The 18,886-nt window shown below is 34.1% G+C and overlaps 4 protein-coding genes across 4 annotated transcripts in view; 3 read left to right on the top strand and 1 right to left on the bottom strand.

Annotated features, from left to right (window-relative positions):
* The first annotated feature begins 1,352 nt into the window (after positions 1 to 1,352).
* On the top strand, positions 1,353 to 8,267 carry LOTGIDRAFT_228913 (hypothetical protein). The gene is made up of 6 exons (XM_009061751.1): positions 1,353 to 1,545; positions 5,681 to 5,848; positions 6,248 to 6,391; positions 6,612 to 6,710; positions 6,838 to 7,006; positions 7,675 to 8,267. The coding sequence occupies exons 1-6, from the start codon at positions 1,477 to 1,479 to the stop codon at positions 7,767 to 7,769; spliced, it is 744 nt and encodes a 247-aa protein (XP_009059999.1). The 5' UTR covers positions 1,353 to 1,476; the 3' UTR covers positions 7,770 to 8,267.
* Positions 8,268 to 9,884: 1,617 nt separating this feature from the next.
* Positions 9,885 to 10,712, top strand: LOTGIDRAFT_106681 (hypothetical protein; the record flags this gene model as incomplete). Its single annotated transcript, XM_009061750.1, has 1 exon — positions 9,885 to 10,712. A coding segment is annotated over one exon (828 nt), but the record flags the coding sequence as incomplete, so codon positions are not given.
* Positions 10,713 to 13,162: 2,450 nt separating this feature from the next.
* LOTGIDRAFT_154015 (hypothetical protein) lies at positions 13,163 to 15,737 on the top strand (the record flags this gene model as incomplete). The annotated part of the gene is made up of 2 exons (XM_009061749.1): positions 13,163 to 14,688; positions 15,446 to 15,737. 2 exons carry the CDS (start codon positions 13,163 to 13,165, stop codon positions 15,735 to 15,737), a joined length of 1,818 nt encoding a protein of 605 aa, XP_009059997.1.
* A 794-nt stretch (positions 15,738 to 16,531) lies between these two features.
* Positions 16,532 to 18,886, bottom strand: part of LOTGIDRAFT_154014 (hypothetical protein) — a gene marked incomplete at both ends in the record, with an annotated part of 4,790 nt that continues 2,435 nt past the window's right edge. The window contains 6 exons of the mRNA XM_009061748.1: positions 16,532 to 16,653; positions 17,064 to 17,238; positions 17,476 to 17,676; positions 17,947 to 18,152; positions 18,403 to 18,492; positions 18,611 to 18,836. Of these exons, the coding sequence (XP_009059996.1) occupies positions 16,532 to 16,653; positions 17,064 to 17,238; positions 17,476 to 17,676; positions 17,947 to 18,152; positions 18,403 to 18,492; positions 18,611 to 18,836 (1,020 nt within the window). The remainder of the gene's footprint in view (positions 16,654 to 17,063; positions 17,239 to 17,475; positions 17,677 to 17,946; positions 18,153 to 18,402; positions 18,493 to 18,610; positions 18,837 to 18,886) is intronic.

Below are 18,886 nucleotides of genomic sequence, written 5' to 3'. Positions count from 1 at the left end.
TCTATGTTTGTGTTACTGAGTACATTTGAAAATACTGATGTCTGTGATTGTGTTACTGAGTACATTTGAAAATACTGATGTCTATGTTTGTGTTACTGAGCACATTTGAAAATACTGATGTCTGTGATTGTGTTACTGAGCACATTTGAAAATACTGATGTCTATGTTTGTGTTACTGAGCACATTTGAAAATACTGATGTCTATGATTATGTTACTGAGCACATTTGAAAATACTGATGTCTGTGATTGTGTTACTGAGCACATTTGAAAATACTGATGTCTATGATTATTTTACTGAGCACATTTGAAAATACTGATGTCTATGATTATGTTACTGAGCACATTTGAAAATACTGATGTCTGTGATTATGTTACTGAGTACATTTGAAAATACTGATGTCTATGATTGTCTTACTGAACACATTTGAAAATACTGATGTCTATGATTGTGTTACTGAGTACATTTGAAAATTCTGATTGTCTATGATTGTGTTACTGAGTATATTTGAAAATTCTGGTTGTCTATGATTGTGTTACTGAGCATATGAAAATACTGATTGGCATATATGACAAAAAGGTGTCATATAGAATACTATTCCGTTTACTTCACAAACTTTTTTATAGTATGAATAAATCTTTTTCAAACTTCAAGATCGAGACCCTTTTGTCAGGCTACTTTGTCATGCCATTATTTAGCCAGGTGCTCTTTACCTATATTATGTTCCAAAATGCCTGTATGCTTCTTGTTAGATTTTTACATTTAAATTGTGATACGTAGACGTTCAAAAAATTCAATGTTTGGCCATAACACTACTGTTCAAGGAAAGCTCCAATGTCAGGTTAACGCTCTAATTCACAAGTAGGTCGCTAAGTGAAGTCTTTATGTAAGCAATAGATAATATCTACTTGCGTGTAATTTATGCATGCATACATATGCAATGCCTGCTTTTTGCATTGCATCGCTAATTATCGTTGTCACAAAAGAAAATTCCACCTTGATGGCTAACTTTATTTCCATTCTTATCTGATTTTATTTTGCAGAAAAATGATTTGTGCTCATTAAGGAATGAAGGCTTAAAGGTGTTAACCTACATTCCCATTTCACCTGTCTTTCAGATTAAAATGTCCGATATCCATTATGTAAGCTTCCCCAGAAATCAATTAGGCTCACAGTTTACCATATGAACAAAAGAAACGCTAACTCAGTTGTTCACCCTTTTTAAACTAAATTGATAATCTGCTTTAATCTAGGTTTATTGGCATACTGCCTGTACAAATCTATTTTAGTCCATGACGCATATAAGTAAATGTAAAGCGAGCTTTAGTTAGTAGTAAATAATATAGCTGGCGTTGCCGCTCTCTGATTGGTTAAGAGTGACTATTGATTATTGTAGGACATTATAAAACCATATATTATCAAGGACGTATATTAAGCTGCTCGTCATTTCTGTGGTGAGACAGAATCAACTAGCAACATGGCACCTCCAAAGGTAGATCTGAACAACAAAGAGAAGAATATTGACGGTGAATCAATTCCTGAAGCAGTAAGTACTATTCTGGCTATATATTTGAATAGAGATCAGTTCGTGTTGACATTACGATCATGAACTAATTACCTTCCTGTACCATTTAAAACGTTTCTTTATTTGTTTAGGTATATTGGCCCATTTGGTTTGTCTAATAATACTAACTTCAAGTTTTATATGATATGGCTAAGGTGGTTGTCCTACTAATATCTATAATTTAAAGAGGTAGTCTGAAATCAGCTGTGAATATGGTTAAAGGGTTGAGGACATGGTTCATCCCCTTTGTTTACGTCATTTCAATGTCAACAAACTATCAAAGGGTTGTTTACAATACAAAGAAATCACCTTGTGTATTGTTGTATTTAATATAATAATAGTTTATATAAGAATTGTCATATGTTATATATTTGGGTCCGCCTTAACATAATTAAGGTCCCGTACTTTTAAAGGACGTATAAAAGTAACTTGGACAACATGACAACGCATAACTATTTATAGCCATACTAATATCCTGTTGTCATGAGTAAGTAATCATTACATTTTGCATGTAATGCCGATTGGTATCGTCCTTTAAGGAAACAAATATCACAATTGGACGTCATTTAGCTCAAACAATTATGATCATATATTTATTCTTATCTTTGGCTGTTCCAAACAATGATCCTTAAACAGTGTCAGAGCTCATCATTAGGACGAGATAAAATAGGCTTGATTATAATTACTTTGTTTTGTATAACGTGATACATCATGACACTTAATAGGAAATCGGATCTGAATAGTCAGATTACCAACTTTGTAATTATCTATCTATAAGATAGTCAACCTACATTTGACATTCATGTCAGGTCAGGAGTTTGTTAGGTTTACATAAACTCTTGTCTCTTTATTACATGACCAATTGTCTCGGTTTTCATGACAAAGTGTCTTTATTTACATGAATTGTCTCTATTTACATAAACGATAGTTGTCTCTATTTGCATGGCCAATTGTCTCTATTAACTTGACTAGCTGTCTCGGTTTCCATGACCAATTGTCTCTATATTAACAAGACCAATTTTCTCTATATTAACATGACCAATTTTCATGACCAATTTTCTCTATATTGACATGACCATTTTTCTCTATATTAACATGACCAATTTGCTCTATTACAAGGACCATTTGTCTCGGTTTACATTGACAATTGTCTCTATTAAAGGAACCAATTGTCACGGTTTACATTGACAATTGTCTCTATTAAAGGAACCAATTGTCACGGTTTACATTGACAATTGTCTCTATTAAAGGAACCAATTGTCACGGTTTACATTGACAATTGTCTCTATTAAAATGAGGAATTGTCTTGCTTGCAGCTGACTTACAGCTATTTAGCATGTGAAATCACAGTTTCTGGAAAGGTTAAATTCAACGGTTTGACAGTCTATATAAGAACTAATGCATATAGGGTAAAAGCTCCATGGAACAACTAAGAGAATTGGGCGATACGAACTATAAGATAAGAACTATGGATTGAAAGTTATGAAGAGCAGAGAATTGAAAATAAGAACTACACTTTGAAAGTTATGTAGAACAACCCAGAGAATGTATGGAAGTGAATGTCTCGACAAACTAAAAGATCCAGTGAACTACCCCGGGAATTGAAAGAAATATTGACAAGATCTCTGTGTTATAACAGTACTGTTATTATTAAATCGATATTACAATCTGACCTGTTTCCACTTTGATTGTAACCTGTTCTTGTATTATGAATCGATAATTAGTAAATGAATGATAGAGAGTTGGACTTTCTGTTTTTATTTCATTACAAATTTTACTGAAAAAAATCATCATAACATGAAATTAAAGAGAGTTTTTAAATGAAAATTACATGTTTCAGGAAATACATTCATTCAATGAATGATGTGGGGTCTGCATTGTATGCTTCCATGGGAATGATAATCAAGATAATTTGATTATCATAACATGGAATTAAAAAGAGTTTTAAATGAAAATGACGTGTTTCAAAAAAAGAAAGACCTATTTAGTCCATAAAGGACGTACTAGAAATACTTACAAGATGATGTTTTTTAAAGGTAGAAATGGCTTCTGTTTATAATGGATGGTAAACCATGAATTTTTATATGATAAAAACATCTCATCAAAAGCACAAGGCCACGCAATAGCCACTGTAATGAAATACAATAAAAGGTTAATTAGTTGACCAATCAGTTTCAATAACAGTTTGCCAAATTCTTTGTTTAATCAGCGCAGGTGATCTTAACGACATTAATTTGTCATGATTAACACCACGGTATCTGTTGAATTTAACTTTATTTATTTATTATCACATATTGACGTATATATTTATAAAGATATCGTGTGAAAGTATATGTACCGGTTATTGGTCTAATTTACAACTTGCGCCATTTTTAATTACCAAAAGTCTCAGAAACGGGAATTTACTAGCTGAGACAATCAACAATAGTGTACATTTAATCGTCGAAATTTTTAGCCTTCAAATCCTTGCGTTTCCAGAATTATCCGGGTTTGAATGTTAAGTGACGACTCGTCCTTTTTAAGATACTCTGTGATATATAGAAAAGACAACTATAGAAATAGTGAGTAAAATTCCTAGTTTGAAGTATTTTTAAAGGAATTATGCGATTTCGTACATTTTTAGTATTTTTGAAGACTATTTATACATAATCAACTCCCAAATCAACCCCCCAAATGGCGCATGATAATGAATTTGTTATGTCACCAAGCCCAAAATAAAACTTTTCAGATGAAATATTGATAATACGCGATCGCATTTGATTTTATCGCGAATCGCATGATATATTAATGTCGACTTCTTTTAGCAAAATATGTTGTACCATAAGGAATATATATATAGTTGATATTTGAAACCCTTATTTCTCTGCACCTGGCTTTTCAAAATGTTAAGAGTAGTGACCCATTTTACGTAACAAAGAAGGGGAATATTTGTAGGGTGACGATAAAAATCAAAATAGTTATTACCAACCATCATGGGTTGCTCAAATATCTGGGGTCGATAGCCATGATATACCAGTTTCCCACAATTATATTCTGTTTTGCTAAATTCAATAAGTTTTATTTACCATAAATACAAAATTGCGTCTGTCACCGAAAGAAAACCCGTCCCATTTTACGACATTCACTTGATGCAATATTTATTAACGGATATTTAAGTTACTCCGGGAACTTAGCCAAACTTTATGATTCGGTTCACAGATTTCTAACTTGTTGATCACGATTTTATCACATGACATGTCCTTTGAATGTTTATATAATTTTTTGTTCCTTAAGAAGTTATTGAACTATAACAAAATACCTATCACATGATCCCATAAAGATTGTATTGATAACGTTATGAATAGTATTAACAATAATGAAATCATAATACATAATTCTATATTCAGTAAGGTGTTACGTAAACTATAATTATCGATATAACATTACGATAATAATTATAGTTATATTATGCATACATGGGTCAGTTTTACAATCAAACTTAAAACCATGTATTATAATGTAAACTATAATAATCAGTATAACTTTACGACGATAATATCATGAATATGACCCAGTTTTACAATAAAACACTAAACATACACCATTAAACTAAAATGTTAAATATAATGACAATGTTAACTATAGAATATCTACTTCCAACCCCAAACAAACCCAAAGGTGTCAGTTTGTTTCGCAGGTTAGATTGCCATAATATTATACTGATTTTATCTGATCGTTATACATATGTACATATCATACATAATAATACCAAAAGGAAAAGTATGCGATAAGGCAAGGTTACTTAATCTGTACTATTTTTAACATAAAAAGATCACCAGGTCAATGATGATATCACATCCAGCCATCATGGGAACAGAGGAAACAATTCAGAAATCCTTGAAATATTATCATATTAATGATGTAACTTCCGTTAGTTGACAAACTCCCACGAGTTAGGCCAATAGATATTCGAAGTTGAGGATTTCATTATGCACTAAGTCTTGTATACTAAATCGAAACTTCCTCTTGACCTTACTCATGATTAAATTAGTTATATTAACTTGAAACATGAATAGTTTTTTTTTTTCTTACAATTTTTTTTTACAGAAAATAACATTTGCCCTTTTTTGCTTTTAAGGTTTTCGTTGATCAGAAATCAGAATTGAACAGAGCAACTGTTCAGAGACGAGAATGTAAGAGACGAAGAAAATGTAAAGCTGGTTTGATTTGTTTGGCTGTTGTGGTCGTGGCTTTGATTGTTGCTTTACCAATTTTGGTACTTCACATGAGAAGACATCACAGAGGAGTAAGTAACGTAAAGTATTTGATATTTTTCAACATGTAAAAACGTTTGTTGTGTAGAACTATGACAGATTATGAACTAGGGTAGATCGTTTCTAATTTGCGGATGTGAACATTGAAATGCTTTATTTTAGAAATTATATTATGAAAAAATTAGTGAAAAAGTCGAAATAAAAGCTTCTCTGAGGATAACTTATACTTATATGACCAGATTTAGGATGAGTTGGTAAGCCTTTATGAAGCCTCTGATACATTCGCTTTGTCTGCGTCCTGCGACTCTGAAACAAACGAAATGTTGAAACCAGGGCTATGTCATTTATTGCCGAACTACCTGTTATTAAAAATATTACTTGAAAGGAGAATAGTTCTAAGCTGTAATTATAATACCTCGCCATGTTTTCAGGTATTTAGTCGTTGGTGTGGAACTAAAGATTACGACAGAGTACCAGAACATGTTCGTATCGATGACCAAAGGAAATTGATCTTTGTAAACGGCACTAAAACCGGAAAATACGATGCCTTCAATGCTGTACATGATTACGACCACGTAAGTTTTTAAAACTGATTTTTCAAGCGTCAGTATGATACATGTATCATACCACATGTATAAATACCATACACCATGCCCCCCTCCCCCCCTCCGGATATATTACTTGCCCACACAAGCAATCAAGTCTGACTCTGAAGAAATTCTAAATAATATATATTTTAATGAATACTGATGGTTGAAGGCTCCGTCTAACATTACTTGTATTTTGACATTTCAGAAAATCTCAGCTTTCCGTCACGCCCAAACAAAGAGATGTTTTATGGATCCTCTCCACAAGTCTTTCAATGATGGTGTAAGAGAATGGGACCGTGAAGATGTAAGTAGTTGTTAAGAATTGTCAGGAACTTATTTCTCTAGCGAACTATTAATCTGTCATCAGATTTCATATATATTTTACTAACGATTGACTCCATAAATAATGATTGAAATCTTTAAATCTTCAGGATGATCATCATGGACGTAAAGGACACCATGATAAACACAGTGGTAAACCCGTCAGATACTTCAAAGCTTTGGACCCAACTGAGGAATCCGTTGCTCAAAGTTTCTGGGGTCAGCATGTTGTAAATCATTGCAAAGATCACAAATTCCACATGTTGAAACCCTTGAAAGGTACGTAAAATTTGTCCTTAAAATATCATACTAGTAATATTTATATATATATTTATATTGTTCAGCTTTTAAACTGATAAACATGTGTATTGCGATCACAAAATCATTACTTCGAAGGTGCGCCATTGTTTGACCAATCCTACCTTAGTCTCAGAAACGGGAGCTAAGCCAACCAAATAATGCAGACTATTTACATATTCAACACGTAAATCAACGCCCTAAAATGGCGCCTCTGTTCCTTTAAAGTTGTTGTGAAGCTAAAATAAGTTGCATTATCTGAAGGCAAAACCCAATTGTTGCGAAATGTATAGAAAAGTGTTCAAACTGTAATTATATACTACAATGAATGTTACATGGTGTAAAGCTACATTCTGCCAACAGGAAACTGTCATTGTGTCACAATCTGCTCCTTAGCTCGTATGATATTGTGTATTATCATCAGTATATCAACCCTTCCCCATTTTCTTATAATAGATTTAATGCGGGTATAATAAATCCATCTTGGGCATAACGTGAGGAGTGTTTAGACCCTAACTAGGGTGACTACAATACAAATAAAAGCTAACAAAACACAAACAAAAGTTCCGGCTAAATTTATGTAGACTGTATGCTGCCATTCCTTAGATTCCCAATATAAATTTATATGAATTTTCTTTTGTTCATTTCAGAAGCCCCAGCCAAGGTTAACACCAGCACCACTATTATCATTAGGATTGTTAGTGTTGATGCCGTGAGAATAATCTACATCAACATCAAAATGTAGATCTAATAGTTCACTTATTCTGTAATTCTATAAGTTATATTACTATATGTTAATACTCCGCCCAATAACTAGAAATCACTTTTGGATACAGCTCAAATTATATACAACGATCCTTGAAAATTTGTTAATTGACATATTGAAATAATCCACATTATTAGGAAAATGGACTCTCCATAACACCCAAACGTCAAGTGGTATCCAGTGTTTCCAAATTCTCAAATGACCGATGTAATCCATGTAAATCATTGAAGGTCCCGATTTATCACACCGAAATGCACTTTAGTATATTTTTATCTATTTTATTTTGTATAATCTCGAGTTTCTTTTCTGCTTTTATATTCAATCACAAACTGCATTTCTTTCGACCTTTTGTATTCTTTAAACTTCTTTTAGATTTTATATTGTAATAAAAAAAGGAACAGAAAAGTGTTCTTCTGGTAATCTAAAGAAGAGGTTATATTGATTTTTTACCAATAAAAAGTCACAATGACTTAAAGAACAACCATTTGTAACCCCAGCAAATAATGTTCAGAAGCACTGAAAACAGATCGCAAGAGCTTTTGTCTGCTTTGGTGATGCATATGATGAACCTGTTGTCAGCTGATTTAAAGAACAGTTCTGCGTGGTCACAACACAAACTGTCGTGACAATAAACAAAGTTACAAAACTGTTCTATTAAAAAAAACGCAAAGTGAAAACCGAAATCCAAAAGAACATATTGGCAATGGACGTTTCATATGAGGAAGTATATCAATCGGAGAATTGCTGTTAGTAACTTATACAATCATTGCACTTAATCATTATAATGGCGGTTTTCTGAGACCAGAATGAAAGATTCGAACGGAAACTGTGTTAGACCACCTAAGCATTTTCTCCGTACCGTCACTCTACAAGGAAATCAAGGGACAATAACTTCTTTCAAACATCACACTGGCCTTAAGCTTGGCGTCCACTAGAGAGTACATCGCGATTTCGCTCTCCGCCAGTAGGCCTAACTCGCATGTTGAAGGTGCTTTGCGAGAAACTTATAGACAATTGCAAACAACTCTCGATAGAACTGCCGTGGGCCATTTTCTCTCAAGTAGAAATAGAACTGCTAAGGCATCAAAACCCAACTGTCCATGGTTCGGCGTCTGTCATATCAAGCCATATATCTTGGAAACAAAGAATATTTCAACGCCCAAAGTGGTTCCTCTATCGCCGTTTGGCTCTAATTACCGACATCAAAGCTATCCAATTTTAGTAAGTTACGTGACATCATAATTTGTCTTACCTCGAGGAAACCTTGACACCCAAACAGACGACATTCAAAATCGCTACGTATTGAGCTATTATTTACGTAAACGGACTATCATTATCTCAGAAACTTCATTCTTCGGGAGCAGGTGTCCCTTGTCCAATACTGAGAATAACCCAAAATCCGATGCCTGATGATCGAAATGAACGTTTGATTATAACTTTCAGTGCTTGCATTTTTCTTAAAGTATCATTTCACATCGTTATTCAATAACACGGGATGTGGACAAATGAAAACTTAATACATCATAGGTCACTCCTGAATAAAATAATGTAAATGTTTGTACCAAGTGACCCACAGGAATCTTCCACTTCTACTTTTGTTATCAAACCAAGAAGATTTGAGAACAATGAGATGAGTTATCAAATGTAGCGACTGAGCAGCTAATAGAGGTAATCAAAGTTGCTCCCTGGACCAACTGTCACAGGTGTACCTGGCTTTCCACATTCCACATAAATATAGTCTGCTTATTTTTTGTGGTTCTCTTACGTTTTGTATTTGCTTTGTGATGAATATTTCTTTTGCTTACATCAGAATTGAAATGGTATATCATCGTACCATGGGTCGAATGCGTCTCAGTAAACATACTTTAATTTTTTACAAAAATAAACCTTTATTTACAGTTTTCAAAGAATCATCATGGCTGTCCATTCATTATTTGGGTCATTTCTTTTATCCACTGAAAGCTCTTGTATTCAAGAACAGTGTCAACACACTAAAAAATTTCGTACAACCCCTCGTTTGTTGATCTTATCTAATCTTACGAACTAAAATGAATTTGCAATTTTAGTCCTTTGATGCGAGATAAAGAGTCGGACATGGCTTTTTGGTTTTCTAGTATATTTCTAATTCTAGCGATTTTTCTATTAGAAGTTACAGGAATCACCGTCAACTCTAAATTAGGAACTATTGTGGGTAGAATAGAGACTGTAAAAGTGGGTCCTGAAAATGTCACTATTGCAGAATATTTAGGAATACCATACGCAAAACCACCAATAGGAGATTTAAGATTTAAAAAACCAGTACCATTTGGCAATTTTGAAACAGAGTTTAATGCCTCTGATTATGGGCCATCTTGTATGCAGTATTTACCTGGGATAACTGAATCTATTCAACCACAAAGTGAAGATTGTTTGTACGTCAACATTTTTAGCCCGGATATCAATCAAGATGGTACAAAATATCATGTTATGGTGTGGATTCATGGTGGTTCCTTTCTATTCGGAGACGGAAAATGGCGAACCGCTAATATATTAGCTGCGTTTGGAAACGTAATCGTGGTGACTCTAAACTATCGTCTAGGGCCTTTTGGATTTCTGGATAGCGATGATAATACCATATCCGGTAACTATGGTTTATGGGATCAACATATGGCAATTCAATGGGTTCATGATAATATTGCCAGTTTTAATGGTAATCCAGATAGTGTTACTGTATCTGGTGAAAGTGCTGGATCGGCGTCTGTCATGTATCAAGCTATATATCCTGGAAACGAAGGATTATTTCAACGTATAATTGCCCAAAGTGGTTCTTCTAACGCCGAATGGGCTCTAATTACCGACCCAGGAACAAGAATAAAGAAATATTCCGAGAAGTTTGGCTGTAACCAGGAAAGTTCTTCAGACATTGTAGATTGTCTACGCTCTATAACAGATGTACGAAAGTTGTCAAAAGAATCGAACATGTTTACGAAAGCAGGATTAGGGATAGATTGGAGTCCAACTTTAGATGGTATTTTTGTCACTCAAGAGCGCAGAGATGCCTTAAACTTTCCACTAGGAAAATCAAAGCTGCCCCATTTTAATAAGTTGAATGTCATAATGGGAACCACGAGAGGTGAAGGTTTTTCATTTTTGAATCCTAATCCTCCAAATATTGACTACCAAATTATATCCTCTATAAATGCAACAAAGAAACAGGCTGACAATGCCTTGAAGAATATTATTAAAACATCTTTGATTACTGTCTTTGGTGAAACTATAACTATGGACATGTTCGATGACGTGTTTTTCCAGTATTATCACTATAAAAATCCCTTTGATCGTAATTTGAGAATGCAGAAATTTGCAGAATTGGTTACAGATGTCTTTTTCTTCAAATCTATTTATTCGGCATTACTTAGCCACGTTCACGACAATTTGGACCATAAAACGTATAACTATGAGTTTAACGAATATACGGAACTAGTTCCATTGGGTCCTGTTGCCAACTGGTTAAACGGTGCCCGACATGCTGAAGACCTTTTCTATATGTTTGGTACTATTTATGATCTGGGAATAAAGAATAACATATCAAAAACCAGACTTGATGCTCAGTGGAAACTTGCATCTACCATGATGACGTATTGGACAAATTTTGCCAAAACTGGGTAAGTGATTTCTTAATACATTTACGGGCCCTGTATTATATCAATTTCTCATTTTATTTTCTTCTCTTATAATTGTTGTTAACTGCAGTTAGGTCTGAACTAAGACAATCAAAAACTGAAATTGCCATGACGAAGCCTAGGAAAAGACGGAAGGATTTCTTTTGGCGAACGCATGTGTATCGGGGACACGTATAGCTTCTTTTTGCTAGTAGGACTGGGTATCGATTACCAAATTGAGATCGATTATGGATGGCAGACTACCGATCAATAGCCTAATCGATTAATCTTCGATAATTCAATTGAGAAACCTTGTAAATACAAAATTAAAAACATGCCAAAATTCTTAATTTATGGGTAATTTTTACGTCATAGAAGTATACATTTTTGCTTTGATCGGTTATTATAGTTTATTGTGGGTATGTTATGTGCTGTTCTGAAGGGAACCTGTGTGGAAGAGATTATTACTTGTTAACGGGTACAATGGAAAAAGGACTTTTGACATATAATCTATTATGGAATTTGATGATAATAGATCATCGATTATTTCGATAATTTAACCCAGCCCTATTTGCAAGAATCCTATTTATTTGACACAAAGTAGTTATCTCACCCAGCGATTACGTAACTTTGATTTTACATGATTAAGATTCTGCTGGAAATTATTTGCAGATGTTGAAGTTGTTAAATCTGCGGGACATATATACAAGGTTTATTCAAAATTGGCATTTTTGAGCTTTCTCTCGTAGTTCATAAGGTATATAAGATATATTCAAGATTTGAAGTCATTCCGCTCATATAGCTTACTTATATTAAAAGGTTCATTTGAGAACATAGTAAACAATGTTTATACGCTCCTTAGTTTTTCTTATCTAGTAACATGTTAATATTGACCATAACAACATCGTTAAACCTTTTACATTGAACACCTTTTAAATTTTTTTATCATAAATGTCTTTACGGCTTATATTGACTTCGATTCTGCGATGGAAGTCATTGGAATTTTTGGAACTTTTATGGGTAGGATAAAGTCTATAAAAGTTGCTATTGCAGAATATTCAGGAATATCATACACTAAACTAAAAATAGGACATCCGAATTATGAAAATTGGGTAATTGTAAGCAATATTAGATATATAAAAAAAAACATATTAATCAAGATTAGATGCCTTTATCCGTCTACACATTCATGCATCCTGATTTCAACTTTCCGCAGCCTGTCATTACTAAGAATGATAATCCGACATCCGGTGCTTGCATTCTTTCAGTACTATCGTTACACAACCTTATTCAATAGCATGTGGTATGGACACGTGAAAATTGAATTCGATATAGGTCACTCATGAATAAAAAAACGTATGATAAAGGCGAGATCAACAGAGGTTGACCTATATCGCATTGTATTCTATTAGGTAAATATTCTATCACGAGAGCCACTTTTTTTTATTTTGAGTAAATGTAAATATTTAAACATTGTTTAAATGTATACTCTGTTAGAATATAGAACGAAATAAAAAATTGTTTCATAAGTTAAAATTTTATCAGGATATAATGAACAACTCTCTGGGAAGGCCTCGCTTACATTGGAAACTTTATCGATCTCATCTACCTGTATGTGGCTCTATATAAACGCTCATTAGCTAATGAGAACATGAGCGGATAAAATCAGAATCAGGGAATAGCAGAATATATAAAGATTCTATAGTATATTTTATTGAACAGGCAGTGAAAATGGCCTTAAAGATATTAACCGTGTTTTTGCTACAATCTGTTCTCATATATTCCTATGATGTTACAGTTACTACTAAATTAGGAGATATCATTGGTAAATATGAAGAGATACCTGTACGGCCGAGCAAAAAAACCATTATTTCATTTCTTGGCATACCTTATGCTCAACCACCAGTCGGTGACCTTAGATTTAGAAAGCCTGTACCGTATGGTAACTTTACAACACCTTTTAAGGCCATGGAGTTTGGTGCTTCCTGTCCACAATTCTGGCCTGGATTAACATCCAAGGTACAGGATGAAGACTGTTTATTTCTTAACATATTTAGTCCAGTAGGATCTGGTACCAACGTGAAGTATTCTGTGATGGTATTTATACACGGCGGTGGATTTATAATAGGTGATGGCAGATCACAGACGTACGGAAAACTGGCAGCTTTTGGAGATCTGATAGTTATTACACTAAACTATCGATTGGGACCGCTAGGATTTCTTACTTCCGGTGACTCGTTTGCAAGAGGAAATTTCGGATTATGGGATCAACATTTAGCTCTAAAATGGGTGAATGAAAATATTGAAAGCTTTGGAGGTGATACGAAAAAGGTTACTATTTTTGGTCAGTCGGCTGGAGGTGTATCGGTCATATTTCAGGCACTTTATCCTGGAAATAAAGGACTATTCCAGAGAGTAATATCTCAAAGTGGTACTGCGAATACTGGATGGGCAATGCTCACGGATGCCAACTCCAAAACTACAGAATTTTCTAAAAGGTTTAACTGTGATGAGTTTTATTCAGAAGCTTTATTAACATGTTTGAGAAACATTAATGATACAACCGAGATGGCTAAGAAATCATATATAAGCTTTTTTATTGATGGGTCTGTTGACTGGACTCCTGTTGTGGATGGAGATTTTGTGACACAAGAACGTGTTGATGCTCTAAAGCTTCCATCTAACTCGGCACCAATTGAATTATTTCAGAATATAAGCGTCATTATGGGAAATACTGGTTTAGAGGGTCAGCAGTTTGTCATACCAGGCACACCGTTACATTCAGCTGGTATCAATTCTTCATATACCATTGAAGATCTGAAATCCGTTATACGGACATTCATTCCTCGCACTTTAAAGGCTGTAATGGGATATGAATTAGACAAGAGTATTGTAGATGATATTGTTTATCAATATTCCAATTTCCAATCTCCGAATGATAAAAATGTTCACATTCAAAAAGCCATAGATGTTATTACGGATGCTGGTTACTTCATTCCTGTTCTGACAGCTGTGTTAAATCACGCTCGTGACAATACCAAATCCAGTACATATCAGTATGAGTTCAATGAACTGAATCCATTACGTCCTCATGATCCATGGGTTGATGGAGCTCTTCACGGTGACGACCTTCAGTATGTGTTTGGGTCAGTCTATGATGTTGGTGTTTCTAAAAATCTACCACAACCACAGCTCGATTCTCAATGGAGATTATCATCTATTATGATGACTTATTGGATAAATTTCGCGAAATCCGGGTAGGTATAGTATGGGCGTAAGATTTGCCAATGACTTAAAAGCAATAGAACGAAAGACCAGGCAAACGACTTAGCTTTTTGATAAAATGTGTGAGTCGCCGTAACTTGCTTGCTAACCAAGAAAAAAGTTGGTCGACAATTTTCACCTTCATTTTTATGCCCGAGACCCCCTCCCCCTCCTCATTTTGTAATGAAAGCCGTAACCAATCGGTTGGTCGGCCCTTAAAATAGTTAATATTTCAGTTACTTTTTTAAAGATACAGGTCCGATGTCTGAGAAGGCTAATAACATAATTTTCCTTTTTTTCATACAGTGCACATTTAGCCCAGTTTGAAGCAGGAGAATAGGATGTTATTTATCTCATTTCAATTGTCGTTAGTTAACATTGATGTTAACTTTTTCTTTTACCTATATTTTGATCGAGTTTAAGGGACATAATATCCCTGTGTTAACCTGTTAGCCCATAACATTTTTAACGACGATCTTACCAGTCATACACGGAGCTTTTGTTTTTATCAAATCAAAGATTAAGGTTTTCTGACATATATCAAAGCTGATGTGTGGGCGCAAATTGTCATAAATGTGTACAAATAAGTACTGTTTACAGTTACCATAGAAACTTTAATAAGAACTGATACGATTTCAAATATCAAATTTCCAAGAGATTTAGATACATGAATCATATAATTATCACACTTACAACAGCCCTCAGATTTTTAAACATATCGTTAAGTCGTTATATTTTTTATCGTTTCAGGGATCCCAATAAACCACTCACACCAGAGGTAATTTGGAAGCCTTTTGACGATAAAGATAGGAGTTATTTATATTTATCATCAGCGGAGATCAAGAATTATCAATATCTACATGCTGAACGTGCAGTATTTTGGTTGGAATACATACCAAAGATATTAAAAAGAGCGGAAGAGGAAAGGGAAAACATGAAAGAACTGATGAGAAAGGAAGACTGTATTAACTCGGGTTCTGTACTATTTGGTAGCATTATTTTGATCTTTAGTTCCATTATATCTTTTGATATTTATTTCTAAATACGCATATTACTCTAAGTATTTTATGGTATCTGATTTAAGACACATGGTAGGTTAGGATAAAATGTGAGTCGAACATTCAGGGTAATAATCCGGAGATGTTACAGTTGACAAGAAATGATCAATTAGTTACTTATCTCATTTTGCAAGATCAATTAAAATTCAAAATCGTCAAAGATATCAGATTAAAACTTATCATCAAAGCCGACAGGAATATCATATGTACGGGCTTTATTATTCCGGACGCGTTATATAAAGCGAAAATTTTCCGTGGCCGACATTATTTTCTCAGGTATTTGTTCTATTTTCTCAACATTTGCATGTGTCCTAAATAGTCTACTATATTAATTTTTTTTTATGTATTTACTATTTTGATTTTCTTCACTATCTTTTTTCACTTCTCGCTGTTTATTTTTTAAAAGAAAATTATTAAATCAGTTATGAAACGCTGTTCTCAGAAATGTATCTGTATCAAAGGAATTGGAGATCCGTTCCTTCTAAATGAAATGTGCTGCCTGTAGTCCAAGACATAAGATTTCATTGGAAAATAATTCAAGTCTGAGCAAAGTACACCAGTTTACACAAATGGTGATAAATAAAAAATATAACTTTCAAACACGGTCGGCGTAGTAATTAATAATGTAAAATTTGGTCGATCATAGCGTTCCCTCTTTCTTCTTATACAAAAGGGTTTTTATATGAATTTGATTTCTCAAATTTGACATTTGAGATTGCAATGTACTTTTATTTCAAATGGGGAATTATCTTTATTCATCATATCAAACATCTCGTTGTTAAAAATAACCAAGTACTTTAGTTCCTTTAATCTGAAAGGTGCCTGGTATTATTCCAGTTCTCATTGTTCTTTTAGCTGGTTGTCCTGGCTGACTTCCTCCAACATAGAAACTTATTATACCTACAATTATACAAACCATTTCAATATCAGATCTAACCTATATACCACAACGACATAGTAGAGGGCTTGGAAGGATTGTACGTCTTATACAAGGAGCGTTAAGTTCAGCGCCGAACCTGACCAACATGTTATTCCTCCATAACACGAACACAGACGATACAAGAACATGACAAAAAAATCTTAATCTTATGTTGCCGAGATGTAATGCTATGATTTAGAAATTCGACATGAACGGAAAGGTTCAAATGAATTAACTTGCCTCAGAACTTTGATTTTTTAGTACTAGTTACTTCCCCTGATTATATTTATTTTAAATGACTTCTTTGATAATTGGTGTAGCCTGGTCTTCCATCATGACTTTGTGTCTCTCGGAGACATCCGTTTTTCACACTCAAAGCAACCATTCTTACCTTCTTCAATAACCCATCCTTTATCATCAGTCCATACAGCCATGTCTTGTGGTGCGATAGAAAATTTAACTGTGGCTATGTCGTTTTTGGCCAATGTTACTCTGTTGAAATCCACCAGTTGAATATTTGGTGTTGTTACACTTGGAGAGTTCCACTTGAGGTATACTTGTACAACCTTCAACAGGACAACTTATTATTCCTTTGATCATTGTTTATGAGTACAAAATGTCCAACACAACCTTTGTTCATTAACAATGTTGGTGGTACACTGCTACATAAATGTCAGAGTTAAGGTATTAATATCGCTCTACATACAACGAATAAATAAACCAAGTACTAACGATCCGAACCACAAAACGAAACGCAAAACATTGGGGAATGGATCACAAAAAAGAGAAAGAAAAGCATTTACTTCATCAGCATCAAACTCTCCACGATTAGCTACCACAACCTGACCACTCTGTGAATCACCAGCATTTATCTCTTGTTTATATGTGAGTTGACTGTATACAAATATACCATAAGTTAAACCATAACCAAATGGATATAATGGTTGTTTTGTTGTATATCTGTATGTTCTGTCTACCATTGTATAGTTGACTATTGGTGGTACCTTCAAAATACAGATCATTAAAATGTTCTATTAATAGGATTTGCAAATCCAATATCCCTCTCTGTCGTGGCTACTGCTAGATAGAAGTTGAGACAAGCCTAAATTGGTTTTACCACAGAAGAGTCAATACATTATAAAGTGACAGCGCACTGAGTAACATAGGGTCGATTCCATTATCTTGCAGTTATGCTATATATGAAATGTTTGTACTATGTACCGGGTTTGCATATCAGTCATTCTTAAACCTTTATCACAACAGCATTATCTAACCTGGAAGATGGAATTAAACCATGTGTAAGGCAATCTTCCAAATTTTGGCATGTAATGATCAGTCATAACGTTTAATAAAGCAATACCAGTAGCTTGTCCTGGATAGAAAGCAGCTATAATTGCTGATACTCTTGGATTCATATCAGCCCATGTAATATTGACTGGTCCAGCATTAAATGTTATTAAAACAACCTTCGCTGACCCACCTGAAACGTGTTAAATAAATAAGTGCAAAGTGATCTAAAAACCACTTGTTAAATTACTGATTCATATTTCTAAATAACGCTGGCATTGTTGCTTTTTCGGATGCATTTCGTGTGGCATGAAGGTTACAAACGGGATTATGTATTTAGCTTATTTTGCAGATTTGCATTCAGACGATAGTTGGAGAATTCATATCATTTCATAGACCAAATAACATGTTATCTGGCTAGTTAAGATAACTGGAACACTTACTATAGTGTATTGCATCTTGAATCAACTGAGATTGGAAACCGGGAAGGTCTACGTCACGTCTGTCATTAGCCTCGGCTTCCACTGGAATACCTGAAGGTATAGATAGGGTAAATGCAGTTAGCTGAAATATAGAAGCAGATCTCGTGAGTGCGTAAAAACCCAACAGCCATTTTGTATGTAGTAAAGACATGATAAAGAAAAAACGCACCTAATCCAATACAGATAAAAACAACATCAGCATCAGTTACTGCAGACTTAACATCATCAACATTATACTGCATACAATGTGTATCATTACAACCATCAGCATAACTTGTTGTGTCGTAAGATAACATATAAAGTGTATCAGAGGGCGTGGTAACAAAACGTCTGTCTACAGCTGTTTCATAATCACCATTTAAAAGAGCAGCATTATTAGACATGGGTCCCACGATCTGAAATAGGAAAAGCGAATCATTACTTTATTCGACAATCTTACCTAACT

Source organism: Lottia gigantea, assembly GCF_000327385.1.
Source record: "Lottia gigantea unplaced genomic scaffold LOTGIsca_5, whole genome shotgun sequence".
Lineage (NCBI taxonomy): Eukaryota > Metazoa > Mollusca > Gastropoda > Lottiidae > Lottia > Lottia gigantea.
Note: the sequence above shows the minus strand (reverse complement) of the source record. Positions and strands in the feature narration are given on the sequence as shown.

Coding starts and splice junctions, on each gene's coding strand:
- LOTGIDRAFT_228913 (XM_009061751.1), top strand. CDS start 1,477: ATGGCACCTCCAAAGGTAGATCTGAACAACAAAGAGAAGAATATTGAC. Junction 6,711..6,837: donor GAGAATGGGACCGTGAAGAT/GTAAGTAGTTGT, acceptor TTAAATCTTCAG/GATGATCATCATGGACGTAA. Junction 7,007..7,674: donor CATGTTGAAACCCTTGAAAG/GTACGTAAAATT, acceptor TGTTCATTTCAG/AAGCCCCAGCCAAGGTTAAC.